The following is a 25,259-nucleotide window of genomic DNA, read 5'->3' on the forward strand; positions in this document are numbered from 1 at the left end:
TTTTTTTTGTACTCATTTCATGGAGACATTTCATTTCTTGGATGGGTTGATTCTACCTGCTGCTTTAAGATGTGTACATTTAAAGGATTTCCAAACAGATGGGTCGAAAAGAGAGTGATTTAATCTGTGAACCATTTAAATACAATGTCTGCATATCAAAAGCCAAAAACTTTAATATGTATTCATAGATAAATAGATAGGTAGGTACTTTAATGATCTCAAGATGGGAAATTCCGGTGTTACAGCAGCAAGTATCTGTCACACAACACACCTTAAAAAATATAAGAAATACAAATGTAAAAAATAGGAATTGCAAAAATATAAAAGAATAAGGTATATTGAGAATTATAACGATCTTCCATTTAAAAAAAAAAATGAAAACATTTGATTACATTCATTTAGCAGATGCTTTTGTCCAAAGCGACTTACAATAAGTGCATTCAACAGTGAAGATATTACTCAAAGTGCAAGAATTAATAAGAACATGAACATGAGCCTATCGCAGGGCCAAATACAGAGACAAACAACCATTCACGCATACACGGGAGAACATGCAAACTCCACACAGTAAGGTCCTGGTTGGTTTGAACCGGGATTCAAACGCAGAACCTTCTTGCTGTGAGGCGAAAGTGCAGCCATGGAAAAAATGTATTATTATTATTATTATTATAAAACAGATCATTACAACATATACTATAAGTTAACTTCATATCTGTCTATATTCAAAAGACAGAGACGAGTGCGCAACAAGCATTCATGTGGGGGGGGAGACTTTAGACAACATGTCAAAGGGTTAGACACATGTAAAATGAAGGATCTTTGGGACTCTATGCTGCCTCCTTTCTCTGTCTGAAGAACACTGATTGAAACTACATTCTGTAGAAATGACACTGGTATCTGGTAGGTAATGACAAAGCAAACAAAAGAATATCGGATGGAAATAAATCAATTGTAACTCATAAATATTTTTTTCCTGTTTTTTGTTTTGAAAACAGGTCTGAAAAACGTGATGATTCCATTATCCAAATTCAAACAACTAATGAATGCTAAAATTATTTTTATACCTTTCTTATAGTAATTTATGAATATGAACACTTGTTTACATTTGATATAAGTCTAGTTTTGTGGCAGAGTGAGAAGATGGTTTGTGCACCAGAAAGAAGGGCATGTATAAAAATTATTTTTAGTGTTATTACACAGGCTTATGCATTAACAATTCTCGAATAAAAAAAGAAAAGAAAAAAGCAAGCTGTTATATTTACACAAACAAAATTTATTTGGCCATTTGGTACTTATTCACAGATTATGCAAATGGGAAAACAACCTTTTTCAACTTTTTGAAGTTGCTGTAGAAAATACAGAAGCCATATTTACAGAAATTATTGATGACATTGATACTAATATTACACGCATTAAATCAACTATCCTACCAATAATACAGTGAGTCAAAATACTGATCAATTTGACAGTGAAAAATGTCTAATTGAATGACATCAGTTCAAATATATAAGACCAAGGAGTTTAACCGGGGTAAAATAGTTTATAACAGTGCATGTTTATACACATTCGCACATACTCAAACTGTCAAAAGTCAAGTTGCAGAGATTCAAGTTTACTCTTCCTGTTTTTCATTACACAACGCATCAGTGTGGACTTTACAGTACACTGGTCACTAAAGGACTTCATTAACAGCTGTCTGAGGCTGTGGCACAGGAAATTCCAGCTTCTCACACACTTTCAGCTTCAGGGATAAGTGCTGGGCAATCTCATTAGGATCAGTGTACAGTGCAGCAGGAACATTCTGAAGGGGAGAGTAATATCTGTTAATATGACAACAATAAATACAGCACTAGAAATGTAAATATATTGATCTTCAATCAATCATCAAGATTTTAAATTCATATTCTGTTACCAGTCTTAAAGTTCATTTCCAGTTTAATTTATAATTTTTTTCATGATGTGCGAAGGAAAAAGCGTTGAACATAAGTTGTATGAATGTCTATATGTAAATGGTAAATGGACAGTATCTATATAGCGTTTTTCTAGTCTTACTGACAACTCAAAGCACTTTCACTTTCACATTCACCTATTCACACAAGGTCAGAGATTCCTGCTCTGTTGGGCCTTGTATATTGCTATCAGTCGAGAACTCACCTTGAGTTCTTCTATTTTGCTTTCCCTGGTGCTGAACTCTCGTAGCATGTAATTTTTTCCAGCCTGGAAACAAAAACAGGTTAACCATTGATTACTAATTAAAGCTTATATCATCTGTGCAGTATAACTTCTGCCAAATTCTATGACAAGCTCATTATGAAACAATGCACCGAAATTTGTGTTGGCTGGAGGAAACAAACTTGCCTCATGATACAGTCGTGTGTCATTTATTCTGATCAGCACTCCGTCCACACGTAGGAAGAAGCGCAGCAACAGGAAGAAACTGGTGGGCATCACCCTCTGCATCATCAACAAGACACCCATCAACATGTTTTACTGCTGTCACTCATAAAAAGTATTCATTCAAACTATTGTTCAGGCAACATTATATGGTGTACAGTTTATTACAGACATGTAAAAAGCAAATTTTAGAATCAGTCAGGATCACTACATTATCATTTCTTTTCTGAACATGATGATCTTAAGCCACATCCTGTCACTCAGCTTTGCTGCGCTCTCATTCCATTCCCGGAATACACCTGTGCAGTTCCAGGAGTTGACTGCATTATAGAAATAATAATCATTATCCTTTTTCTTTATATTTTTTTGCAATTTGTATATTTTTGGGGGTATATATCAGGGGTATTCAATTAAAATTCAAGGAGGTACAGTTGGAGAAATTTTTCGCAAGCAAAGGTCCGGAACCATAATGTCATAATGTCTAAGTTTTATGATTCAGTGACATATTGATGTAGGCTGGTTGTATCGACATCTGGCCTAATTATCAACAACTGACTGTCAAATCGAATAAAGAAAAAAGGACCGCAATTCAATAACATTTCAACAATGTTAATTGTCAGTTTTCATATTGAACTGGAGGAATTATAAATAACAAGTACTAAGTAAATAGTGTTCTCTTCTCACTTCAAGTAAAATAAGAACAAAACATACAGCTTTGAAAATGTACATCTTGACAGTCTCAGAAAACAAAACACGGGCGGAGAAAACAACACTGACATAACACTATTCCCTCACACTCATGCAATCATCTGTGAGTAGTGATTTGTGAAAAAAACAGGGGGGGGGCTGTCACTAAATCATGTGTCACGGAGTGACTTCGAACCCCCTACCACCGGCATGGGAGACGGGGCAAGGCTCTTAACGTGTCCGCGAGTGAGGTCTACACACAATGTACAGCACGCGCTCGACTGGCTGGACCACCGTTACACATGTCAAACAAGGTGTTGTGTGATACCTGCTGTTGTAACACCAGAATTTCCCAGCTTGGGATCAATAAAGTACCCATCTTATCTTATCTTATAGTCAGATTCCAGGTGTGAATGTGAGTAACTGTGCAAGAGTTTCTCGGTTCCTGCACACAGAGGTAGGCTCTAAGCGAAACATAATGACGGCTTGAATAAATGACGGCTAAACAAACTATTGCGTCAGTAAATCAGCACTGATGATATCAAGTAAATGCTTAGTGCAAATCTGTCTTCCTCTTTAATGTTACAAAATCTGGTTCGAATTTGGAACAACAGCATCAGCTGTTTGACATGAAGACACCACTCACAATTTTGACACTGATCATTGAGACTCCGTGGTCATGCAGCTCATCCTCAAACAGCAGTATGTCATCAAAGAACATGATCTGTTCCCGAGCCTTCAGCTTCTCCATGTTGATACATTCTGTTGTCTCGGTCACCTTCAGAAGAGCAACATGTAGAGATTAAACAGGCAAAAGTAGAGCTGCTTAAAGAAAAGAAAAACTCACTCTCATATTTCTGAGACTTCTAATATCACATAACAAAAGGTGCTGATGACAGTGTTCCATTCAATTAATGAAAATAACCCATACCTTCATCTGAATACCTTCTCCTATGAGAGTGCCTTTGTAGTCTGTGGTGTATGTCCAGTCGTAAGGTCTCACCACCTCTTTGGAGTGTTCAGAATCAGCTCTGGAACAAGATCCCAGAGATTCATATTAACAATGCAGGTGAGATACTTGGAATCAACTGCTTTTTTATCTTTTCAAATTAAAAAAACTCTTAAAGGGGATTTCCTTTGTTTTCTGAGTTAATTCTGACAGCGTCCCTGCATGTGATGTTTGTGATATGTCATTGTGAAGGTGAAAAGAGAGCTACTGTGTTAGCCTCCTGTTATTAAATTATTATGTATTGACATCATACCTGTAAATCACTACTTAAAAGGGGACCAATCTTTTTAAATTAGGAACAAAACCACACACCCTACAGGGTCAATCGCATAGTGGTCGTGTTATTTGCTCCATTTCTTCATGAAATAATGTTTCTGCCTGCTTTGGCATGGTCTGATACAAAGACTCCACCAAATAGAGAACAAAGGTAGGATGTATCAGGCTAAGAGAGATCTGATGCATGGATCAGAAACAAGTGGATAAGCATCTGATGGGTGAACCAGTATGCATTACTGCTCAAAAATCCCCACTGAAAAGAGATCTGCAGATTATTATATGTTCCTCTCTGAGAACCCATTAGTGGCAGATATATTATCTCAAATATGTGATAGAATTGTTTGTGGAGACTGAAATTCATGCTGAGGAAGGGGTACTCTGAGTTTTGCAAAACTGTGCCATCAACAAATATCCCATTGTCAAACCACTGCACTGACATTTTGTTGATGCCAACTAATGTTTGAGCCAATCTTCTTTCAATTCTCTTTCATTTGTTTGTTTGTTTTTAAGTAGTATGGCTCTTCTTTTGCTTTGGTTGACCACATATTCACATATCAAATGTTAACAAAGCAATCCTAGTCAACCCACCTCTCCTCTCTCCCCCATTTGTCTCCTCTCACCCCAACCGGTCGCGACAGATGGCCGCCGACAACTGAGTCCGGCTCTGCTAGAAATTTCTTCTTCTAGTTAAAAGGGAGTTGTTTTTTTTCCACAGTCGCCAAGTGCTTGGTGATTGTGGGGGCTTTTAGGTTTCTCTGTAATATTGTAAAGTGTCTACCTCACTGTTAAGTGTCTTGAGATAATGAATGTTGTGATTTGGCGCTATAAAATTGAATTGAATTGATCCTCTAGCTACCGTCTTTGGTACCACATTGTGATGGTCATCTTGCCTGCTGTCCTGCCATTCCTGAGCACAGGCCACCTTGACAGCATCCTCCATGTTGTTTACTCTTTTCAGGGCATCAATGGCGTTGAACTCAATGCCATATCCATTTGTGTGTTGGATGCGCAGGATGTTGTCCCCAAACAGCATCTCTGGAAGGGAGGGCATGCTCATCTCTTCTGCTAACCTGGAGAGGCAAATGGCCAACAGCTAGTCTCACTAAAAAACACACTTAAGTTCTCAAAGTCACAAATGTAGAACTACTAAATTCTTGTTTAATTTACAGTTTAATAAATATAGCTAGGGAAATTAATTTGCAAAGTAGTTTTGTAGTAAAACAGTCATTCAGTTCAACAGCCCCAGCCTCCTCATCACACAACTTTGAGTTCCTCCTGTACGTTAGACAAACAAACAAGATAGAGAAATACAATGATATAGGACACACACCACCAAAACAATTTTCTGTGAGTAAAATGACTACAAACATTGTTTGTTTATGACAAGGTTATTTTCAGTTTATTTCACAGGGTTTGTTAGCGCTAAAACAATAATTTATCTTTGTGTCAATCATTTTATTCTCTAAAAAATTCTGCTAGGTTATGTTAAGTCAAGCTGTGCAGCTACCAGTAGTGGTGGCAAAATGTGTAACATCTGCAATTGATTTTTCTTTCCCCTGCATTCTGCATAAAGCTGCAGCAGTGCTGTTCCTGAAAAAGGTTTCCATCCTGGGACTCTCCAAGAGAAAAAAGACCATGAGTCATTAACAAACTACTGTGCTACGTAGTTAATTTTGACATAGTTTGTTTTAGTTTTGTGATTCTGCACAGGTGAGTGCTGTAACATGCACTTAGAACTGCTTGCAAAGTTTTCTTAAATAACTTAATAACATCACTTTTCTCGACTGCTTAAGAATTTCTTAAGCCTCTTAAATGTCCTCTTCCCTCTTACTTCTTTTTCACCTGAGGAGCTCTATTTAAGGGCTGATAATGCTTTTTGAATAACTTTTATCTTTAACAGATCTAGGACTCTATTCTGAGCTCAAGGAGAAAGTGCATTTAGTTCACTTTTGGTAGTCTAATGGTGGAAAAAAGGTTGCTTCGCCAGGTGCATATTACTGTGTTGGGTGTAACGTGCAATAAACTTTTCCCATTTTTCCCAAGGAGAACATGTGTCCTTAAGTTTCAAATGTTTTTATTTAAATAGAAAAAGTACACTAGGTTTTTAATTAATTCCACCTTTATTTTCAACTTTATTGATCAGCGATGTCCTAATCAGGTTTGTTTTGGCCCTGATGCAAGTCCCTCGATATACCAATATCCAAAATGTAGACTATTTATGGTAAATGGACTATATTTATATAGCAGTTTTCTAGTCTTACTGACAACTCAAGCACTTTATAGGACAAGTCACATTCACCTATTCACACAGCGCAGCTACTGACTTTACAGAACTCTTTCGGTCACATTCATACACTGCAAGAAGAGCCTTCAGAGGCAATTTATGGTTACGTGTTTTGCCCAAGGACACATCAGCATGCGGACTAGGGAAGGTGTCCAAATCCAACACCAACCTTCGGGTTAGTGGACAACCAACTCTACCACCTGAGCCACAGCTGCCTTTATCTGTACATTACTTTTATATCAGTACTTTATAAGTGTAAAGAACTGATATGATATGAATGAAGGCTCAGAAGGAAGAATGCCACCCCGGACAGAGATATGATGCCATCCATTAGAAACAGGATGTCTTAGTCTGTTGGATTTTATAAAATTGAAGAAACACTCAGTTCACTTGTGCTTGTACTGTGTTGTTACAAAGTGGTGGTTCTTCTTTTACAAGCTGTCAAGCTGACAGAACAGACAGTGGTGTATTGAGACACACATTTAATTAGTGTCAGCTGATACGACAAAACAAAGGCAACGTTTGTTATATTATAATAATAATAACAATAATAATAATAATGATAATATATATTTTATATTGCGCTTTTCTAGATACTCAAAGACGATTTATAATACAGAACCCCCCCCCCCCCCACACAAAAAAAAAACTAGGGCATTTTCCCCTATCCGCCAGAGTGGTGTGTGGTCTCTATAATTTACTTCTGACAAAATGTACCTGCATTATGTGAGGGCTATTTTTGGACCCTGCCTGACAGTGTATGCAGTATTTCATTCATTGTGCACTCAAAGTTCCATCATCACACGAAACACTGTGTGTATGTTCAGGACATAGCACAATATGTCCCCTAGTGAGTTTAATCAGGGTTTCTAGAAGGCATCTTGAGTTTTGAGGAAATATGTGATAGGTTGCACCCTCTTGCACCAAATCAGTAATGTGAGCAAAAGGTGAAGGGGCCTGAAAACTGTGAAGTAACTGTAGCTGGGCTGCATAACCTGAGACGAAGCTGAACCCATCAGAGTTTCCCAAGTAAAACTTGTAAAACAAGTGCAAAAGAGTCAAGTAAGAGGAACATCTCACCGTTCAATGTCTTTGGATTTCATGATGTGGTTTTTGGCAGCAGTGAATCTCCATTGTCCAAAGGTGAAGTCCTGCTTACTGCTCTTGAAACCATGTGACATCATTGTGGACAGCGTGGACAGCATTGACTACAAGAGAGATCATCAGCAGGTATTTCAACAGATCAGACTGACTGAGGGTATAGTCAGATTTCACATTCACAGTCAGGCCTGATTTAAGTTTGACTTTGGTTTGTCATAGTTTCCGATACTGTGCTGTACTAAACATATCTTGTTAGTGAATGTCATGTTGTTCTGGTAATTAGGGCCCGAGCGCTGACAAGCACGACAAGCGAGTACCTATTCATAGGAATTATTAGGGCCCGAGCGACAAAAAGCAGGACAAGCAGAGAAGTGAATGTAATCGTAGGAATTATTATTATTATGCACACTAATTAAAGGCACTAAACTACACTTTGGATGAAAATATGCAGATGCAACAGAACCAGTGACATTTTTTTTATTCTAGTAATTATTATTATCATGCTAATAGATCTCTAATTTGAGGACCTAAACGTGCTCGAAAAGTTGTTAAAATTTAACATCGCATCATGACTGGTGAAAAATGTTATAAATTCTAGGGGTCTCTGGCAATGACCCGAGAGAGCCCCGTACCACATTTCCCTACCAATTTGGTAGGCACACGTATCGTGTCAAGAACTACAAGTGTCCGGCAGCTATTACTCCTCCGACAGATTTCACACAAGCAACTTCAAACTTCGTGTGTCATCTGAAGACCTACGTAGGTCTTGATATGTGATCAAGAGTTGTTTGTCAGAAGCCCCTTGTTTTCCATTGCATTCTTGCAAACATAGGTTTAACTTAAAAGGCTGTCTTCCACTGATCCGCTTTTATCGTTGGCCACTTTTTTAACGGGACACGCTTTGTCGTTGACTATTGAACAGCTCTGGGCCTGCAAAGGGACAGCAGCCTCCGAAGGACCAACGAGTGGCCACAGAGCTCGTCCAATAACATTTTAATACTGAAAACAAGGAACACACACACACACACACACACACACACACACACAACACACACACAACACAGCAGCTCACATTAACACTCAGGTTTTGCCCAACCCCACTTGTTTAGTCTCTCAACTCAAACGTCCCTGTCCTGACCCTCGACCAGTTAACCGTTGGTCAGTCTGCTCTTCGTCACTACAGCCCATGAGAGGAAACACCCACTCATGGTTTGACTCCCAAAGTTATTCGATCGATCTACAAGTCGACATGTTCGACCTCGCCCAGGCTTGAACACGGTGCAGGTTCAACCGTGTCTCTGTGTCTCTGTGTCTCAGGGCAGCCTCCGCGGAGGAATCATCGTTCCACACGAACGTGTTAACTTGAGCTACTGAGATCCGACGAAGCAGCACATTTGAAGCACACTCTTTTAGAACGAGGAGTTCGGCTGGCGGGTGCACACCGTCAAGAGCCGCCGGGGACGTGTCCCCTCGCACCGTACGTGTGTCCGTCCCCGGCCGCAGCAGACGGGACTGTGGCCCCCGGGGCGCACCGCTCACTTCCTGTGGCGTCGACACGAGCTCCGACATGAAACACAGAGCGCGGAGGAGCCGCACAGCTTCGCGACGCACCGGAGACGAACAGGAAGGAATCCATTTACCTCGGACTTGTTTCCAACGGTGTCATACATCAGCGCCATGGAGGAGACCTGGTGCGCCGCTAATAGCGTCCGGCCGTGCTAGCTGCGTCCACGCGGTGGTTCCGCCACTTCCTCCGTGTCAGTTGCATAGACGCGTAATAACACCTCGACGGGGAGAGGCCGCTCGGCCTGGAAGGAAGCACATCCTGCTGAGCACTCGTGGGGAAAAAACATAACATGCGGCCCCCAAATAATATTTTATATATATTATTAATATAAATATTTTAGTCGCCTGTAAAACTGTTAACGGGACATCCGCAGCTGTGACCACGGCCCTTCGTTGCTCTTTGCATTGTGCATTGAAGTCATGGAGTTTTCAGTCTTTGTCAAACTTTTCCGAAGCTCAGAAAGAGCGAAGACAAGTTGTATTTCTCTCAGTGACGTCACCGGTGACGTCACGTCTCGGGACCGAGGCCTCGTGCTCGGTTACAGTGAACGTCTTCATGAAAACACCTGGTTGGTTCTACACGTGTAACTGTTTCATAACAGAGTCAACATGCAGCCTTCAATTCATGTGAATGAAAGTCTCATGTTATGATATCAAATTTACTGTAAACACATTCAACCTACCAATTATTTATCACTATCAAAAACTTGAATTTAACTTAGAAAACGCAAATGAATCTCATGTCAGTGCTGTTACACCGGCATTTCCCAGCTTGAGATAAATAAAGTAACTACCTATAAAAGATTACGTTTATTTTTAATCCATTATGAACCCATAACTTTAGTTGGATCAAAGTGTTGAGGCTCTGAAAAGACTCAATGGTTCAACTCAACATATTTCATCTGATATTCTGCACTTGAAATATATATACATATATATCCCCCCCAAAAAATTACTTTTCCACAACATTCACATTTTTTGAGATGCAGCTGCATGTATACATAAGCATGACAGTATGCATGTAAGTGCAAATAAAGTTTGTGTGTATGCCTGCCTATATGTAATATGAGCTAAAACCCATTTTAAGTCTTTAAGGGAACTAGTGGACAGCCATCTCAAACTTAACTCAACATGTTGTGTTGTTCAATCATTCATGTACATACTGAAGATTTCATTCACAAAGAAAACAATAATAGAAGTATTTAATAGTATTCATAAAAATCCACTTTTATTGATTTAACACGAATGATATTTTGATGTAGTGGTGTGTTACAGCACATCCAACAGGCTCTCACTCCAGAGCGCCAGGACAAGACTGAGTTTAGCCTCCTGTGTAGGCAGCTGGAGCTGGGCCACAGCCAGCTGCTCTGCCTTTTGGAGCTGTCTCAGGGCCTGGAGGTGGGACAGAGGGAACTTCAAGCCCTGAAGAGACAAAACCACATTTCTAGGTTTGGACAACTAGGGCCATTATCAACAAAACATATTTACACATACATTACATCACACAAGGATTGTTTATTGCCAGTACTTGATGTATTCACCAGTGCTTCAGGTCTTCAATTGTGCCCACTACTATCAGACTGTAAATCAGCAACTGTGACTACCCCTCTATCTGTACAATGGCTCACAAACCCTCACAACCCTAGTGTGATTTATGACAAATACAAGACTGACTTTTCCCCAGTGGCACAGTGGTGATTAATCCCCATTCTGTGTTTTAGTGAGTATTTCGGGCATTAGGACTCTCAGGAACAGTCCTCGCATTGGTGTGGTGGTGGAACACAGAAACCCAAAAGAAAGTCATTAATTGATTAAACACTTCTACCACTAAACATTCTCACACCATGGGTGTGGTAATGTGTGGACACTAAATCACAATTACAGTGGCTGCTGCATTCAGATCAGGGGCTGAAACAATTAACGTGAGTTTTGCTATTGTTCCTTGCTCCTGTAACCAGTAACAATCCCAAAACTGGTATAAGGCATTGTAAATTTAAAAAAACAGCATTTTTAGACACTTTCTTTATGTTATATCCATCACTAAAAGTGATATGTTTTATGGATATTTGTTGAGCCATTAATCGGTCAGTTACAAGGAAGATAAATGATCTTGTTTCCAGCAGTAGATATACAGTAGTTATAAAATGTTATAAAACGGGAAGCTCAAATCAAGCAATCTGATTGGTTCATAGCTATTCTATATTGAGCATATTCCAGGGCTATGGTGTCCAATCAGTTTGCACAGGTCTGTATCCCTCCGAGACTGAGGAAGTAATGACGTGAGTAGCGACCATAGGTAGCTACGGAGTGAAGTTGAGGAAACTTACGAGAGCTCAATGCACACGGTCAGCTTGAATGGATGGAAAATCCAACGCATCACCGATTTCTCACTTCCCTCCATTGAGGCTGTCAAGCGCATGCAATGTCTGGGAAGCATTGCCAAGGACTTTTCTCCCCCCAGCCACATACTGTTTACCCTCCTCCCTTCTGGGAGACGCTACAGGTCTCTCCGTTCCCCGGACTAGCAGATTCAGCGACAGCTTTTTCCCCACGGCTGTCATCCTGCTGAGCTCTGCACCTCGGTGATGAATGCAATGAATGCAAACAGGCAACAACAGATCCTCTATGGGACAAAGAAGCGTATTCTTTGTTATTGTCTATTTTTAGCTTTAACAGGTCAAGCACTGCTTGACTCAATCGCCCTGATGGCACGCCACCGGGTGGTTTGTTGAGTAAGGTTTTTTGGTGGCTGATGTTCTGTCACTTTGCTATACACGACATCTTCATTAATTAACCACATAATCAATTCTTCTGTCTTTAGCCGTCCTCCTCTATCATCTGCAAAGGCAAAGATAATGTCCTGCGTATCACTCATCGCAAAGAAAGATTTTCTCCTCTGCTTAAGAATCTCTTTCATGTCTTTAAAATCCTCCACCATTCTAACAGTTCTTCCCGTGAGGGCTGAGCCGCTTTGTGAATAATTTTCATTTTTACCAGGATCTAGCCTTCACTGAGGGGACATTTTTAGAAAATATCAGAATTCTAGGGATTTTGTCACAATAAGCAACTATTTGTACTGTGAATATGGCCCCTGGATTAAATGAGGCAACAGTTTACCCTGGAGATGTCATGTTCATCCTTTTCATCACTTCCACCCATCATGTGATGCTCCCTCTGGTTCTTCAAAGAGTGCAAGACAAAGACAGCCAGCTCTGTGACCTCATCCTGAAACACACACACACACACACACACACACACACACACACACACACACACACACACACACACACACACACACACACACACACACACACACACACACACACACACACACACACACACACACACACACACACACACACACACACACACACACACCTTACTTAATACTTAAAGTCAGGGGTCAACCAATATGTTTCTTCAGAACTGATACCAATTCTGCTTATTAGTAATAAAGGAGACCAATGAATATTTGTAGGAGCTTACATCTGCTTAAACCTTGGTTAAGCACAACTAGCTAAACATAAACTAGCTACCACCATTTCTACCATCATTAACTGTAACATGTCAGATACGAACCGTTACTGTACTACAAATATTAGCTATCACTAACTGATCTAAAAGCCAATGCTTTCAATTCCAATGAATTCTATCCCTAACTATTTTAATCCTTGATTTAACAGGGTTCCTGAAAATTCAGACAGATCAGACCAAAAACAGGCTGCTTAATGGACTTACTGTTCTCTGTTGGCTGGCCTCCATTGTTATTACCATGTGGTCCTTAAACCTCAAACACACCATATCCTCCAAGGAAGGAATCCTTTCACCTGTGTGACAAACACATACGAAAAATAAATTCCACATCTGCACATGATATACAGTCCCCTGTATATATTGGAACATGTAAAAAAAACAAATATAAAAACAAGCTTACATGGTGTAAGCAGATGCTGCTGGCTGTATGGTGGCAGTCTGTTCATTATAAAGTCTCTCTTCATGTGAGTGGATCGGACTTCCAGAAGTCCTGTTTCTATTTCATTGGCCAGAGATCTGAGGCCAGTCACCAGCCGCCTGCTGGTGTCCAAACCTTCACTGTTACCCTAGACATAACGAAACACAGTAGAGAATTAAAGACAGAGCCAGCGTAATGCTTGTGCCAGAAAATGTGCTTGCAAATGCACCGTGATTTGATTTAGAGAGGTCTGTATGTGTAGGTCCACAAAAATTCCTGTGTGCACCTTTGGTTCAGATGAGCAAAGTCAAGTGCGATTGTATCGCAAATCACCATGAGCTGTATGAATACTATGCCAGATGTTTGGAAGCAGGAAATTACAAACCAGGGGTACACCTAATGCATGCTGCCTAATATATCCCACCTACTGAAAGGTGCCATTGTAACGAGATAATCAATGTTAGTCCCTTCACTGTAATTACATTTTTTCAATTCAATTTTATTTGTATAGCGCCAAACATACATCATCTCAAATATTACAGACAAACCCCAACAGTTCCCACAATGAGCAAGCCCTAGGCGACTGTGGATGAGAAAAATCCCCCTTTTAACAGGAAGAAAATCTCTAACAGAACTGAACCACAATTGTGGATGGCCCCCTGACCGGTTGGGTTGAGGAGAAAAATGAGGAAAAGAGGAGAGGTGGGCAGAAAGAGCGGGAGAGAGAGAGAGAGAATATGGTCATAATGTTATGGTTGATCGCTGTATAATGCCAGCCTTCTGAATTGCGATGTTTCACCCAAACATGAAGGCTTAGGGCTGGCTGTAACAGGAACATTCTGTCTACACTGCAACTATAACTTGTAGTTCACATCTCACATGTGGATACAGTGTTTATGGTAAATAGAATTGTGCTGTCATGCATATCCACAAAGAATAGTTTTACCAGCAAGTGTCCCCTGGGCATGCCCTCTCTCAGGTTGACTTCAGTCCTGCTGCGGTCAAAAAGCAAGCCGGGAAATATGTCCAACAGCATATCTCCCCATGACCTATGTACAGGTAGAGAGGACAGGTGAAAGAGGAGTGTCACTTTTTTAACAGTTAGATCACAATCAAACGAGGCTCTGATTAATTTTCACACTACCACACACCTTCTGATCACTTGTTTTTGTCCACTAACCCAAAGGTTGGTGGTTCAATCACCTCATCTTCCAGTTCGCATGCCAATGTGTCCTTTGACAAGACTTAATGCCAAATTGCTCCTCCGGCAGTGTATGAATGTGACAGAAATAGTGCAGTGAATGGCAGCGTTTTATGAATGTGTGTGAATGTGACTTTTGGCTGATAAATAAGACTACTAAAGCGCTATATAAATACAGTCCATTTACTTTCAAGCCCATGCAATATACAATATACAGTACATCCACATTTTTTATGTTACAGCCTTATTCCAAATGCTCAAAATTCTACACACAATACCCCATAATGACAAAGTTTGTTTGAAATTTTTGCAAATTTAACAAAAATAAAGAATGAAAATATAACATGTACATAAGTATTCACAGCCTTTGCTCAATTCTTTGTTGAAGCACCTTTGGCACCAATTACAACCTCAAGTCTTTTTGAGTATGATGCTAAAAGCTTGGCACCTATTTTTGGGCAGTTGCTCCCATTTTTCTTTGCAAGACCTCTCAAGCTCCATCAGGTTGGATGGGGAGCGTCGGTGCACAGCCATTTTCAGATCTCTCCAGAGATGTTCAATCGGGTTCAAGTCTGGGCTCTGGCTGGGCCTCTCAAGGACATTCACAGAGTTGTCCCGTAGCCACTCCTTTGTTATCTTGGCTGTGTGCTGAGGGTCGTTGTCCTGTTGGAAGATGAAGCTTCGCCCCAGTCTGAGGACCAGAGCGCTCTGGAGCAGGTTTTCATCAAGGATGTCTCTGTACATTGCTTCATTCATCTTTCCCTCGATCCTGACTAGTCTCCCAGTTCCTGCCACTGAAAAACATCCCCACAGCATGATGCTGCCACCACCATGCTTCACTGTAGGGATAGTATTGGCCAGGTGTTGAGCGGTGCCTGGTTTCATCCAGACATGATGCTTGGCATTCAGGCCAAAGAGTTAAATCTTTGTTTCATCAGACCAGAGAATTTTCTCTCTTATGGTCTGAGAGTCCTTCAGGTTCCTTTTGGCAAACTCTAGGCGGGCTGTCATGTGCCTTTTACTGAAGAGTGGCCTCCGTCTGGCCACTCTACCATACAGGCCTGATTGGTGGAGTGCTGCAGAGATGGTTGTCCTTCTGGAAGGTTCTCCTCTCTCCATAAAGAAACGCTTGAGCTCTGTCAGAGTGACCATCGGGTTCTTGGTCACCTCCCTGACTAAGGCCCTTCTCCCCCGATCGCTCAGTTTGGCCGGGCGGCCAGCTCTAGGAGGAATCCTGGTGGTTCCAAACTTCTTCCTTTATACGGATGATGGAGGCCACTGTGCTCATTGGGACCTTCAATGTTGCAGAAATGTTTCTGTACCCTTCCCCAGATCTGTGCCTCGATACAGTCCTGTCTCGGAGGTCTACAGACAATTCCCTGGACTTCGTGGCTTGGTTTGTGCTCTGACATGCACTGTCAACTGTGCCATGACAGCTCAATTTTGAGTGTCATGGCAAAGGCTGTGAATACTTATGTACATGTTATATTTTCCATCTTTATTATGGTCTGAGCGCCGACCAGCAGGAGGCTGGCGAAGGCCCACTTGTATTTGTATGGATTATTATTAGGGCCTGAGCGCCGACCAGCAGGAGGCTGGCGAAGGCCCTCTTGTATTTGCTTCGTTTCTTCTTTTCTTATTACGGCCCGAGCGCCAACCAGCAGGAGGCTGGCGAAGGCCCTCTTGTATTAGCTCTGTTTCTTATTGGGGCCCTAGGGAGTGTTATCGTTTTTGTGGGAGAAATTTGAAAATATCGGGTACTTTAAGTAAAATGCTTGTTCATTATCAGATAATCAAGTCTGAGAAATGTACAGTAGGCTGTGCTACCATGACTTTTGACTTGTACTTAGCTTCTATAGCCAGCAATAGTAAAAAGAAGTTAGAAGACAAAACTGAGGTCACAGAAGGTCAATAGTATCACGCTACAATAGATCACACCTTACCACACCCAGCTGTGATGTTGGATGTGATGTCAGAGGTTAAAGAGAATATTATCCTCTGTTCTATGGATCTTAGTCAACTTATTCAAAGTAATTTTGCAGTGTTTTCGTGAATTAATTTCTTCTCCTTCTCCTGGTACTGTAGCAAAACCCAGCATACCTCAGTGAATATAAAAAATCTACGACTCAGAGGAAAGTTATGTTGAGTCTACACTTGAAGAAGACATTTCACTACCACCACCCACCACCTTTTCAGGTGCCGTGTGCCTGTGCCGGAACACATATGCTTCTATTTCAATCAATACAGGATACAGGTGCCTATGTTACATTACACAATGTTAAAGTGAGGGCAACAGAGAAGAGGAGCTCAATTACATTCTCTGGTAGGTGCTGAGTGTCAAGTGGGTGGAGTGGTCCACTCCTGCTGGTGTTCGGGCATGATGGATGGTTCCTCTGGGAAAATAAAGAACATCTCCAGCCTGCAGACAGAGAAGATAATACACTTGTAGTGAACACATGTAACCGTATTCTGTGCAAAAAAACAACTGATGTTCAGCAAAACATTGTGCTCAGGACTTGTTAACAGGTTTGAATTTGAACATTAATAGTTAGAATGAATGTTTGCTGTACTGTTATAGGATATCAGTCAGATACTGACATCAATAGCTGGATCGGTTATGCGTGACAAAAGGGTCAAACTATTGGGCTGATCTATTCATCCATCCATCCATCGTCTATCGAGCTATATCCTAAATTTAAGGGTTGCAGGGGCCTGAAGCCAATCCCAGCTGACATTGGGCGAGGGACGGGGTACACCCTGGACAGCTCGCCAGAAAGACAAAAAAACAAAACAACCATTCACACTCACACATATGGTCAAATTAGTGTCTCAAAATAACCTCAACAAAATCTGCACATCTTTGGAGTACCTGGAGAAAACCCACACAGACATGGGGACAACATGCAAACGCCACATAGAAGGGCCCTGGTACGGAAGAAGGCTCTTGGTTCGCAATGCATAACGCATTAGCAGTGTTGCCAGTAGAACACTTGTTACATTCCCAGAAAAAAAAGCCTGAAGGACAGGGGTTAGCAGGATGGGAAACTAACAAAATACTGCACAGTAACACAAATATGGGTCAACTAGTGGGTTTCGAAAAGGTGACTGGAGACATTAAAACACATTCACCCACTGATTCTATCAAAATGACAGATAAACAAAAGAATTTGACCCAGAAACAAAAATGAGATGGGAGTCACTGGATAGGGGAACTAAAAGGTGACGAAAAATAAAAACACAGTCACTGATTCAAACAAAATGACAGGAGGCTGGCGAAGGCCCTCTTGTATTTGCTCCGTTTCTTATTATTAATCTCTTTCCAGATTTAGCTCATTTTTCACTGATCTCGCATGTAAGAAAACTCACCAAAATTTGAAGACTTGCTGGAAAGGTGTGTCATTCGTTGTGAAATTATTTGCTAACATTGAGCCCCTCGCTCTGATTGCATTTCGGGACATCATACTTTAATGAACAACAGTGCCTCCACATCTCCACCCTCTCATGAGCTGCTGAGCTCCTGCAGAGTGAAGAAAGACTGTGGCAGTTAAAAGTCCTCCCCTACAGGAGTGAGAAACTGGCTACAAGATCCAGGCAGGATCAGGAAGCAGTCCATCTGCTGGAGGCCAAGAACACAAATGGATGTTGATGGGATCCAGCGCTATGTCACACCCTTCCTCAGAGTGTTGTGTGTTGAGTGATGGTACCAACATAAAGCCTCAATAATTGTGAAATGGAAGAACCACTGGATGGACGCATATATACATAGTCGGTCGTGGAGGGAGACTGTACCTCAAGTATAATATCGTGGGTTGGGCTGCCGATCCTCTCCTCTGATTCCACACTGTACTCTGCTGCCAGTGGAACAGTTGGACTGTAGAGACGCCAATGTTTCTGCCCTTCCAGCTGCAGAATAAACACCTGGGAAAAGAACATGATCAGCGTAAGGGAAAAATATGCAACTCCAAATTGAAACCTGCGATCTGCTGATAAGTAGGGCTGGAATGGTATGCTTTTGTGCCAATTCGATTCTGATTTTCTTTTAGCGACTCACTCGCTAACTCAGAGTAAATCATTAGTTGATAATGTTAGCCAGTCCCCGCTAGCCCCTCCAGTGTAGACTCTTCAGGTCCCCCTAGCAGCTCCCGAGCAGCTGGGAGGACAGGGCAGCTGGGTGGCTGTCCACAATAAGAAACATAGTCCTAAACTGAACCCCACGGTTCACCACCAACCACTTCATGTTCCTAATAAATTCCCTTTATACCCTCTCAACAAACCCTCTGAGGAAACAACTCTCATCATTGGTGACTCTATTTTGAGGAACGTGAAGTTCCAGCGACCACAGTCTGTATCCCTGGGGCCACAGTCTGTATCCCTGGGGCCAGATCAGGCGACGTTGAATCCTATCTAAAACTGCTGGCTAAGGATAAACGTAGAAATGGTAAAATTATTATTCACGTCGGCAGTAACGACACCCGATTACGCCAATCGGAGGTCATGAAGATGAATATTGATTCGGTGTGTACTTATGCAAAAGCAATGTCGGACCCTGTAGATTTCTCTGGACCCCTGCCCAACTTGAACAGTGATAACATGTATAGCCGTACATCATCACTAAACGGCTGGTTATCAAGGTTGTGTGTGGATTACAATGTGGGCTTCATAGATAACTGGCACACCTTTTGGAGAATTCCTGTTCTGATGCAGAGACGACATTCACCCTACTTTGGATGGTGCAGCTCTTATTTGTAGAAACTTGACTCATTAACCTAGACGGTCAAACCCGTGACATTTCAGAGTTGGGACCAGGAAGCAGAGTTGCAGTCTTACACGCTTCGCTGCGCTTCTATTACAGCACTAAACCGAAAGTAAGTAGGTTTTAGGCACCAATGAAGGAGGTGGTTAGGGTTAGGATAAAATTACTGGGTTGGTTTTAAGTTGTGATGGGTTCTGAGTCTTAGGTTTAGGCATTGAAGCAGGCGGTGGTTATGTTTAGGTTAAAATAACTGGGATAGTTTTTTCATAATAAACATTAAGGTTGGTTTTAAGTTGTGCTTAATTCTGAGTCTTCGGTTTAGGCATTGGAGCAGGAGGTGGTTAGGTTTAGGATAAAATTACTAGGTTGGTTTTAAGTTGTGCTGGATTCTGAGTCTTAGGTTTAAGGGATTGAAAGTGAGCTCCCCTCCCTGGTCTGTCTCCAGGAGAGGGCCCCAGTTTTCCCTTTTCCAGGCGAGGTCGCACATGGCCGTTTCATCAGGTATTTTCTATGTAAAATGCCTTAAAATAATGTATGTTGTGATTTAGCGCTATACAAATAAAAAATATTTTGATTGATTTAATCAAATATTACTTTCTTTATAAAGTTCTGAAATAACAAATGTGTGCTCTCCAGAACTTCAATTTGAAATATGATAGAATATCTAAAACAAATACTCTCTCCACTGTCACCCAGTGTTTGCTCATTGTGGGAACTGTTGGGTTTCTCTCTATCTGCATTAGTTTTAGCTCATATTTGTGTTTGAAAATATACATTAAGTGAAGGTGAGTATTTTGTTAAATATGACGCAACCCTCACTCTGTCCAGTCAGGGATTTATGCTTGTACCTCGACATCATCATAGTGAGCTGGAAGGCCCTGGGAATCCTGTGGTGTGATGTAGATGTTGGAGCCAACCAAGGCTCCAAAGAAACACTCAAGCTTCTCCAGGATCCTCCATAATTCATCCTGAAAACAAAGGTAAAAACTACATGAGCGGCTTCTGACAAGTATCTTTTGAGGAATTCAATTGAATCCCAACAAATCCCACAATGAGCAAGCACTTGGCGACGCTGGAGAGAAAAACCTCCCTTTTAACAGGAAGAAATCCTGTTTCTACCATCTGTGAAAATCTGCCTCATTGACGGATCATAAGTGCCTGTACAGGCGGACCGGTTCGAGTTTTCCCTCCAGCTCGTCCATATACCCAATGCGCCGCAAGCGCTGGGAGCGTCAAGTTACAAAAAATTAGAGGTGGGCGACCTCGCGGAACGGCCTAGATGCGCACTGTGCGCCACGGGTAGTGACATCAAAATGACGTCACTGCGGACGGACCGATGCGTCAAGCATAAATCCACCTTAAGTACCATCACTCAACACACATCATGTACTTTATTAGTTATTTGTTTAAATAAATGTTCAATAATGTACCAATGTAAAAATTGTCTGGAGCCCTGCTTTGAGGTTGTCAGTTTTGGATTTCAGTCAATACTAAATGTACTTATAGGATGAAACCTACTGCCTTTGGTGATCCAATGACATTTTCTCCGGTTAATCCTATCCCAAACTCCACACAGTAGAGTAAACTGTTCCTCCTCATCCTACTGGTAATCCTTGAATTTGAATAATCCAAACGCCATACAGTTCTCAAATTATTTACCTGACTGAGCATCCCATCAGTGTTTTATCTGATGCCCAGGATGCTCGCTCATGCCTACCTAAAGAGTAAAAACACATGTTTGCGCTCAAGCAACAAATTACTGATTGCACTATATATAACAACTGGTGTCATTAATGACAAAGGCTTTCTGAATGTGAACCTTTAAGGACTACAATGTTAATAATACACTGAAAGATGGATTACTTATTAACAGCAGCATGATTCGGACCAAAAAATACAGAGCCACGATTTTTTCTTTGCTGGCAGAGTTCTCACCTTGAACCTCTGTGGCTGGTGGAACTGGATGGTGGCCTTATTCTGAACCAAGTACTTATTGAGAACGCTGCCCTTAACTCTCCCGTCCTTGTTGAGAACTTTTTTCTTGCCATTGATACAACGAACAACATTAATGTCCTTGTAGTAATCCAGACCCTGAGAGCACAAGCTCTGCAGGTCAGACAGCTGGAACAAAGACTGGTAGTAGGAAGCTATGTTGGAGTCGGATCGCTTCAGATGGAGAGGTTTCTTCTCCCAGTACTCCATGAAGAACTGCTCAGTCCCCATGGGATGGATGAGGCTCTCGAACAAGCTGACAGGGCTGTGGAAGCACAGAGGGGCTGGAGTGTTGCTTTGCTCTACCCTGCTCTGTTTAGGAGTGGGCTGCTCACCATCACTGCGCTGTCTCTTAACACTCTTTGTTTTGCTTTTCTTTGGCATTTTAATCTGAGGAGGGGGTGGGGGGGGGGGGGGGGGGGGAGAATACCATTAATGTAATGCAGAAATGAAATCAGGCTGAATCACAGAAGTGCCAACAAGTAATGATCCTCTTTTCCTTCAGCTGTGTCCTCTAAAGCTCCAGTTGTGTATATATGTGCTGGGAACTACTGAGAAAACTAGGGTTGGGTATAGCAACTGGTTTCCTGAATCGATTCAATTTCTGATTCGATATCGATTCATCAAGAGATATTTCAGTTTCAATACCAAATCTGCTTGGTTATGACAGTTTTTCACTGAATTAATGCTGCAAATTGACCAAAGATGGATCTCTCTAACATGGTGCATTATTAAAAATGCTAATAATTACATTAAAAATTGACCCAAAAGCAGTTGAATGCACCTTTTATCTAACATAATCCACATACACCAGAAGTCAACAATGCACCTCTAGAGTACAGTTGAAGGTCTTAATTCAAGTACTGTAATTTCATGTGCACATTTCAGCAGTGAAAGGACAATAATATCTGAAAAGTTCCACCGGGTCACCACATCAACCACTATCCAAAAAATGTATAGATAAATGCAGAAATAAATAATTATGTACACAAATAAACAAATATTTCAATTGGATGAATAAGGCCATTTCTCCATTTGTTTTGAAAACACTTTTTACATGTATTTGTTTAATATTGTATTTCTACATTTCTATTTATTTCTGTGACTCCTTGTCAGTGTATGAATGGTAAATCAGTCTACAGCCGGCGGGTTGATCATCGAATCCACTAGGCCAGTAAGTAGTATTTGGTGCCTAGCCTGTGTACTGGCAGCTGCAGTTTCATTTGCTTCTCTTTCAGCTTATGGCTTAACACAGTACTCCTGTGAAATAATGAAGCGATTCGCCTGACACGCAAAACAGCCAATGTGCAACAGCCCCATCTATTCCACAGCACGAACCATAGTCGCAGCATTGTCCAGTAAGATGGCCAGGTCATGTTTGTAAGTTTTAAAACCAAAATGCTGCCAGACATCTGCCTTCAGGCCTGACTGAGCTTTCAGTGGGGCAAGCATCTGAAATGTCTCTCGTGTGTGGACAAAACTCATTGCGTGGTCACGTGAGACTCAAGCAAATGATGCAGGAAATGGTATATATTAAAAGCTTGATTTAAGGATTTAATGAATCTATTTCGGATGTTTGAAATTAAGAGCGATATGATCTAACAATCGTTTTTTTTTAAACCCAGCCCAAAAGAAAATAGTTTTTTAAAGTCACTGTGATAATCTTTGAGAGAGATGTAGCATGAGCTGTTAAATGTGTTGGAGTGAGTGTCGAGTAAAGAGCCCTTCTGGTGATGTGCAAATTAGCACGTATCATTTTAAATGTATGAGGAAATCGGTTACACAATAGTGGCGCTTCAAATTATGGAGCGACACCTAAAGGTGAATAAAAGACATCCGAGAGAAATTATGCATTAACAGGAAGAAATCTCGCTAGAATCACAATCCACTATGTGAATCACGATTTTTCTCACCATCTAGGCTACCGCCCCCCCGAAAAAAAAACTGCGCAAAAAAAGAATAAAACAAACATGTGAGTTTCTTTCAAGACAAATAACGATAACATGTATTTTAAAAACAAAATACTTTCACTTTAACTAAACGCTTGACAGACTTTACTTTTTTAACATTAAGTTTACATTTGTTTATAATCTGTGCAGTGCGCCTAAGAACTTTTATATTCACAAATGTGCAGATTGATATTTACATGAATACAATGGCAGCAGCAAACTTGTAATCTAACATTAAATCATTAATCCACTCAGAGTGGTAATAATGCCTGATCATCAGCAAATATTGTTTGTTAATACAGATCTATCTATTCTTAGACTGACAGATGGAGCAGACGGTCTTAAGGAAAGGAGGGTTGCAGGGGAGCACTGGGGTGTCAGGTGTAACTGTGGGGCCATGGCCCATGGGCCCCAGGGAGCTCAGAACCGCCCCTGTCGGTACATTTAATGCACAGAAAAATAACCTTTGCAGTTACAATAATAAAAGCATGATTTCCTTTTTACTTATATTCTATCTGTATAGTCAAAACATTTGTACTTACCTGTTTTATATTGTGGCCAGTAGATAGGAAGTAGATGTGGCCAGAGAAAAGGAAGATTGACTCGAACGATTTCACTGAGCGGTTTCAGAGCTCATGGATCATCTGAACATGTGGATCATCTGATCATGTGGATCATCTGATCATGTGGAGCACCTGCTTGTGAGAAACGCCTTTCTTAAGTTTTGCCAAAGTAAACAAGGTCTTGTCGCGGAACAAGCGCAGAAACTCTCCCGACTCTCCCCGACGTCTCACTGACACCGCGTAACCACGTGAACCGGAGTGTCTCCCTAAATACGTCCGACAAGAAACTCGTACTATTTTTTTTGATCAACTTAAGCAACATCACTGATACGTTACAATTCAAGAGAAAAAGAACAGTCATGGGAGTAGTGTAGAAAGAAAATACAAAAAAATAACATAAGCAAAGATAAATTCCGACAATGTGAAAACATACATGATACACATTTTAGGGGGGGGGGGGGCATTGGAGGATTTTGCGTTTGGACTGGCCATCTGGATGTTATCTGGATAATCTCCAGAACGACCATTCATTAGTATAGATGAGTGTATAGAGGGAAAGTACAGTAAGTACCATCAGTAAAATACAGTATGTAATATTACACTGCAAAAATCATATTTATAATCAATATCTGTTGCATTCAGGAATGAATTAAAACCCGAAGCAGACGGAAAAAAAAACCCTGCAGCCTCGGGTGTGTGAGATCTGTCTATCCATCTAAATGGCTGGAGACTAGGTCTGAGGAACAGGATACGGAGACAGAGGATCAGGTTGAGCAAAGTTATAGATAACGAAGTAACAGGTAGCCTGAGCAGTACACCACTGTGGGTAAACAGACAGTCTGGGTTGGAGAGCTGAACCAGAGAGAGCTGTGTTATGTACACATTGAGTTGGGAATATTTTAGACAACATTTCTCCATAAAAGCGTAAATGTTGAGTAGAATGCTGTATTCTGTCTGTCACAATTTAATTAATATGAAACAGTTGTATGAGAACCAGGAAACAGGGACCATACAATATTTGAAAACATTTTTCTTTTTCCTATGTTACTATGGGACCATCAATGCATTCTATCCAATGTAAATGGGAGTAATTAGCATGACATGTCTACTCTTAACTTAATTATCAGATTTTTTTGTTTAAAGCACAATAAATGAGATAAAAAAAATACTTTTTTCATGTGTAGCCATGTCTTCACAGTTTCCACAGCAAACTGATGGAACGAACATGTGGACGTGCAAAGTGACACTTAGAGGAAGGACTAGTAACAGCAACAGCCAAAAAACCCTATTAGAAAACAATAGAACAGTCCATTGGTTAATGCGTGTCGACGCGTCAAAAAATAACATCTTAACACGTCCGTTTTTGACGTGTCTAAACGCTCTCCTCTCAAGGATTTATAATCAAGTCAGTTGGTGGCGATAATGCGACTCACCAGTGAAACAGGAAAAAGGAGAAGGAAATCTGCCGTAGAGCAGACTGTCTCATTTTGGCGTCATTTGTCACTCAAGTATCCACGCCCCCTAATTATGCA

At 41.0% G+C, this 25,259-nt stretch overlaps 2 protein-coding genes across 4 annotated transcripts; both read right to left on the minus strand.

The window, feature by feature from the left end:
• Positions 1-1,252: 1,252 nt before the first annotated feature.
• tiprl (TIP41, TOR signaling pathway regulator-like (S. cerevisiae)) lies at positions 1,253-9,545 on the minus strand. 2 transcript variants are annotated; one of them, XM_035626627.2, is made up of 8 exons: positions 9,392-9,545; positions 7,731-7,858; positions 5,257-5,436; positions 4,013-4,112; positions 3,728-3,859; positions 2,359-2,454; positions 2,155-2,217; positions 1,253-1,801 (listed from the first exon to the last, which is right to left on the minus strand). In XM_035626627.2, the coding sequence occupies exons 1-8, from the start codon at positions 9,428-9,430 to the stop codon at positions 1,673-1,675; spliced, it is 867 nt and encodes a 288-aa protein (XP_035482520.1). In that variant the 5' UTR covers positions 9,431-9,545; the 3' UTR covers positions 1,253-1,672. The 2 variants fall into 2 exon arrangements, with proteins under 2 accessions (XP_035482520.1, XP_035482521.1); XM_035626628.2 differs by lacking the exon at positions 9,392-9,545 and adding an exon at positions 9,194-9,348.
• A 978-nt stretch (positions 9,546-10,523) lies between these two features.
• riox2 (ribosomal oxygenase 2) lies at positions 10,524-24,003 on the minus strand. 2 transcript variants are annotated; one of them, XM_035626589.2, is made up of 10 exons: positions 23,707-24,002; positions 21,159-21,605; positions 20,072-20,191; positions 18,260-18,388; positions 16,786-16,889; positions 14,216-14,318; positions 13,252-13,417; positions 13,056-13,144; positions 12,435-12,542; positions 10,524-10,739 (listed from the first exon to the last, which is right to left on the minus strand). In XM_035626589.2, exons 2-10 carry the CDS (start codon positions 21,597-21,599, stop codon positions 10,587-10,589), a joined length of 1,413 nt encoding a protein of 470 aa, XP_035482482.2. In that variant the 5' UTR covers positions 21,600-21,605; positions 23,707-24,002; the 3' UTR covers positions 10,524-10,586. The 2 variants fall into 2 exon arrangements, with proteins under 2 accessions (XP_035482482.2, XP_035482483.2); XM_035626590.2 differs by lacking the exon at positions 20,072-20,191 and having other exon boundaries at positions 23,707-24,003.
• Positions 24,004-25,259: the final 1,256 nt, after the last annotated feature.

The sequence above is a fragment of the Scophthalmus maximus genome, chromosome 2 (genome assembly GCF_022379125.1).
Source record: "Scophthalmus maximus strain ysfricsl-2021 chromosome 2, ASM2237912v1, whole genome shotgun sequence".
NCBI classification, from domain to species: Eukaryota; Metazoa; Chordata; class Actinopteri; order Pleuronectiformes; family Scophthalmidae; genus Scophthalmus; species Scophthalmus maximus.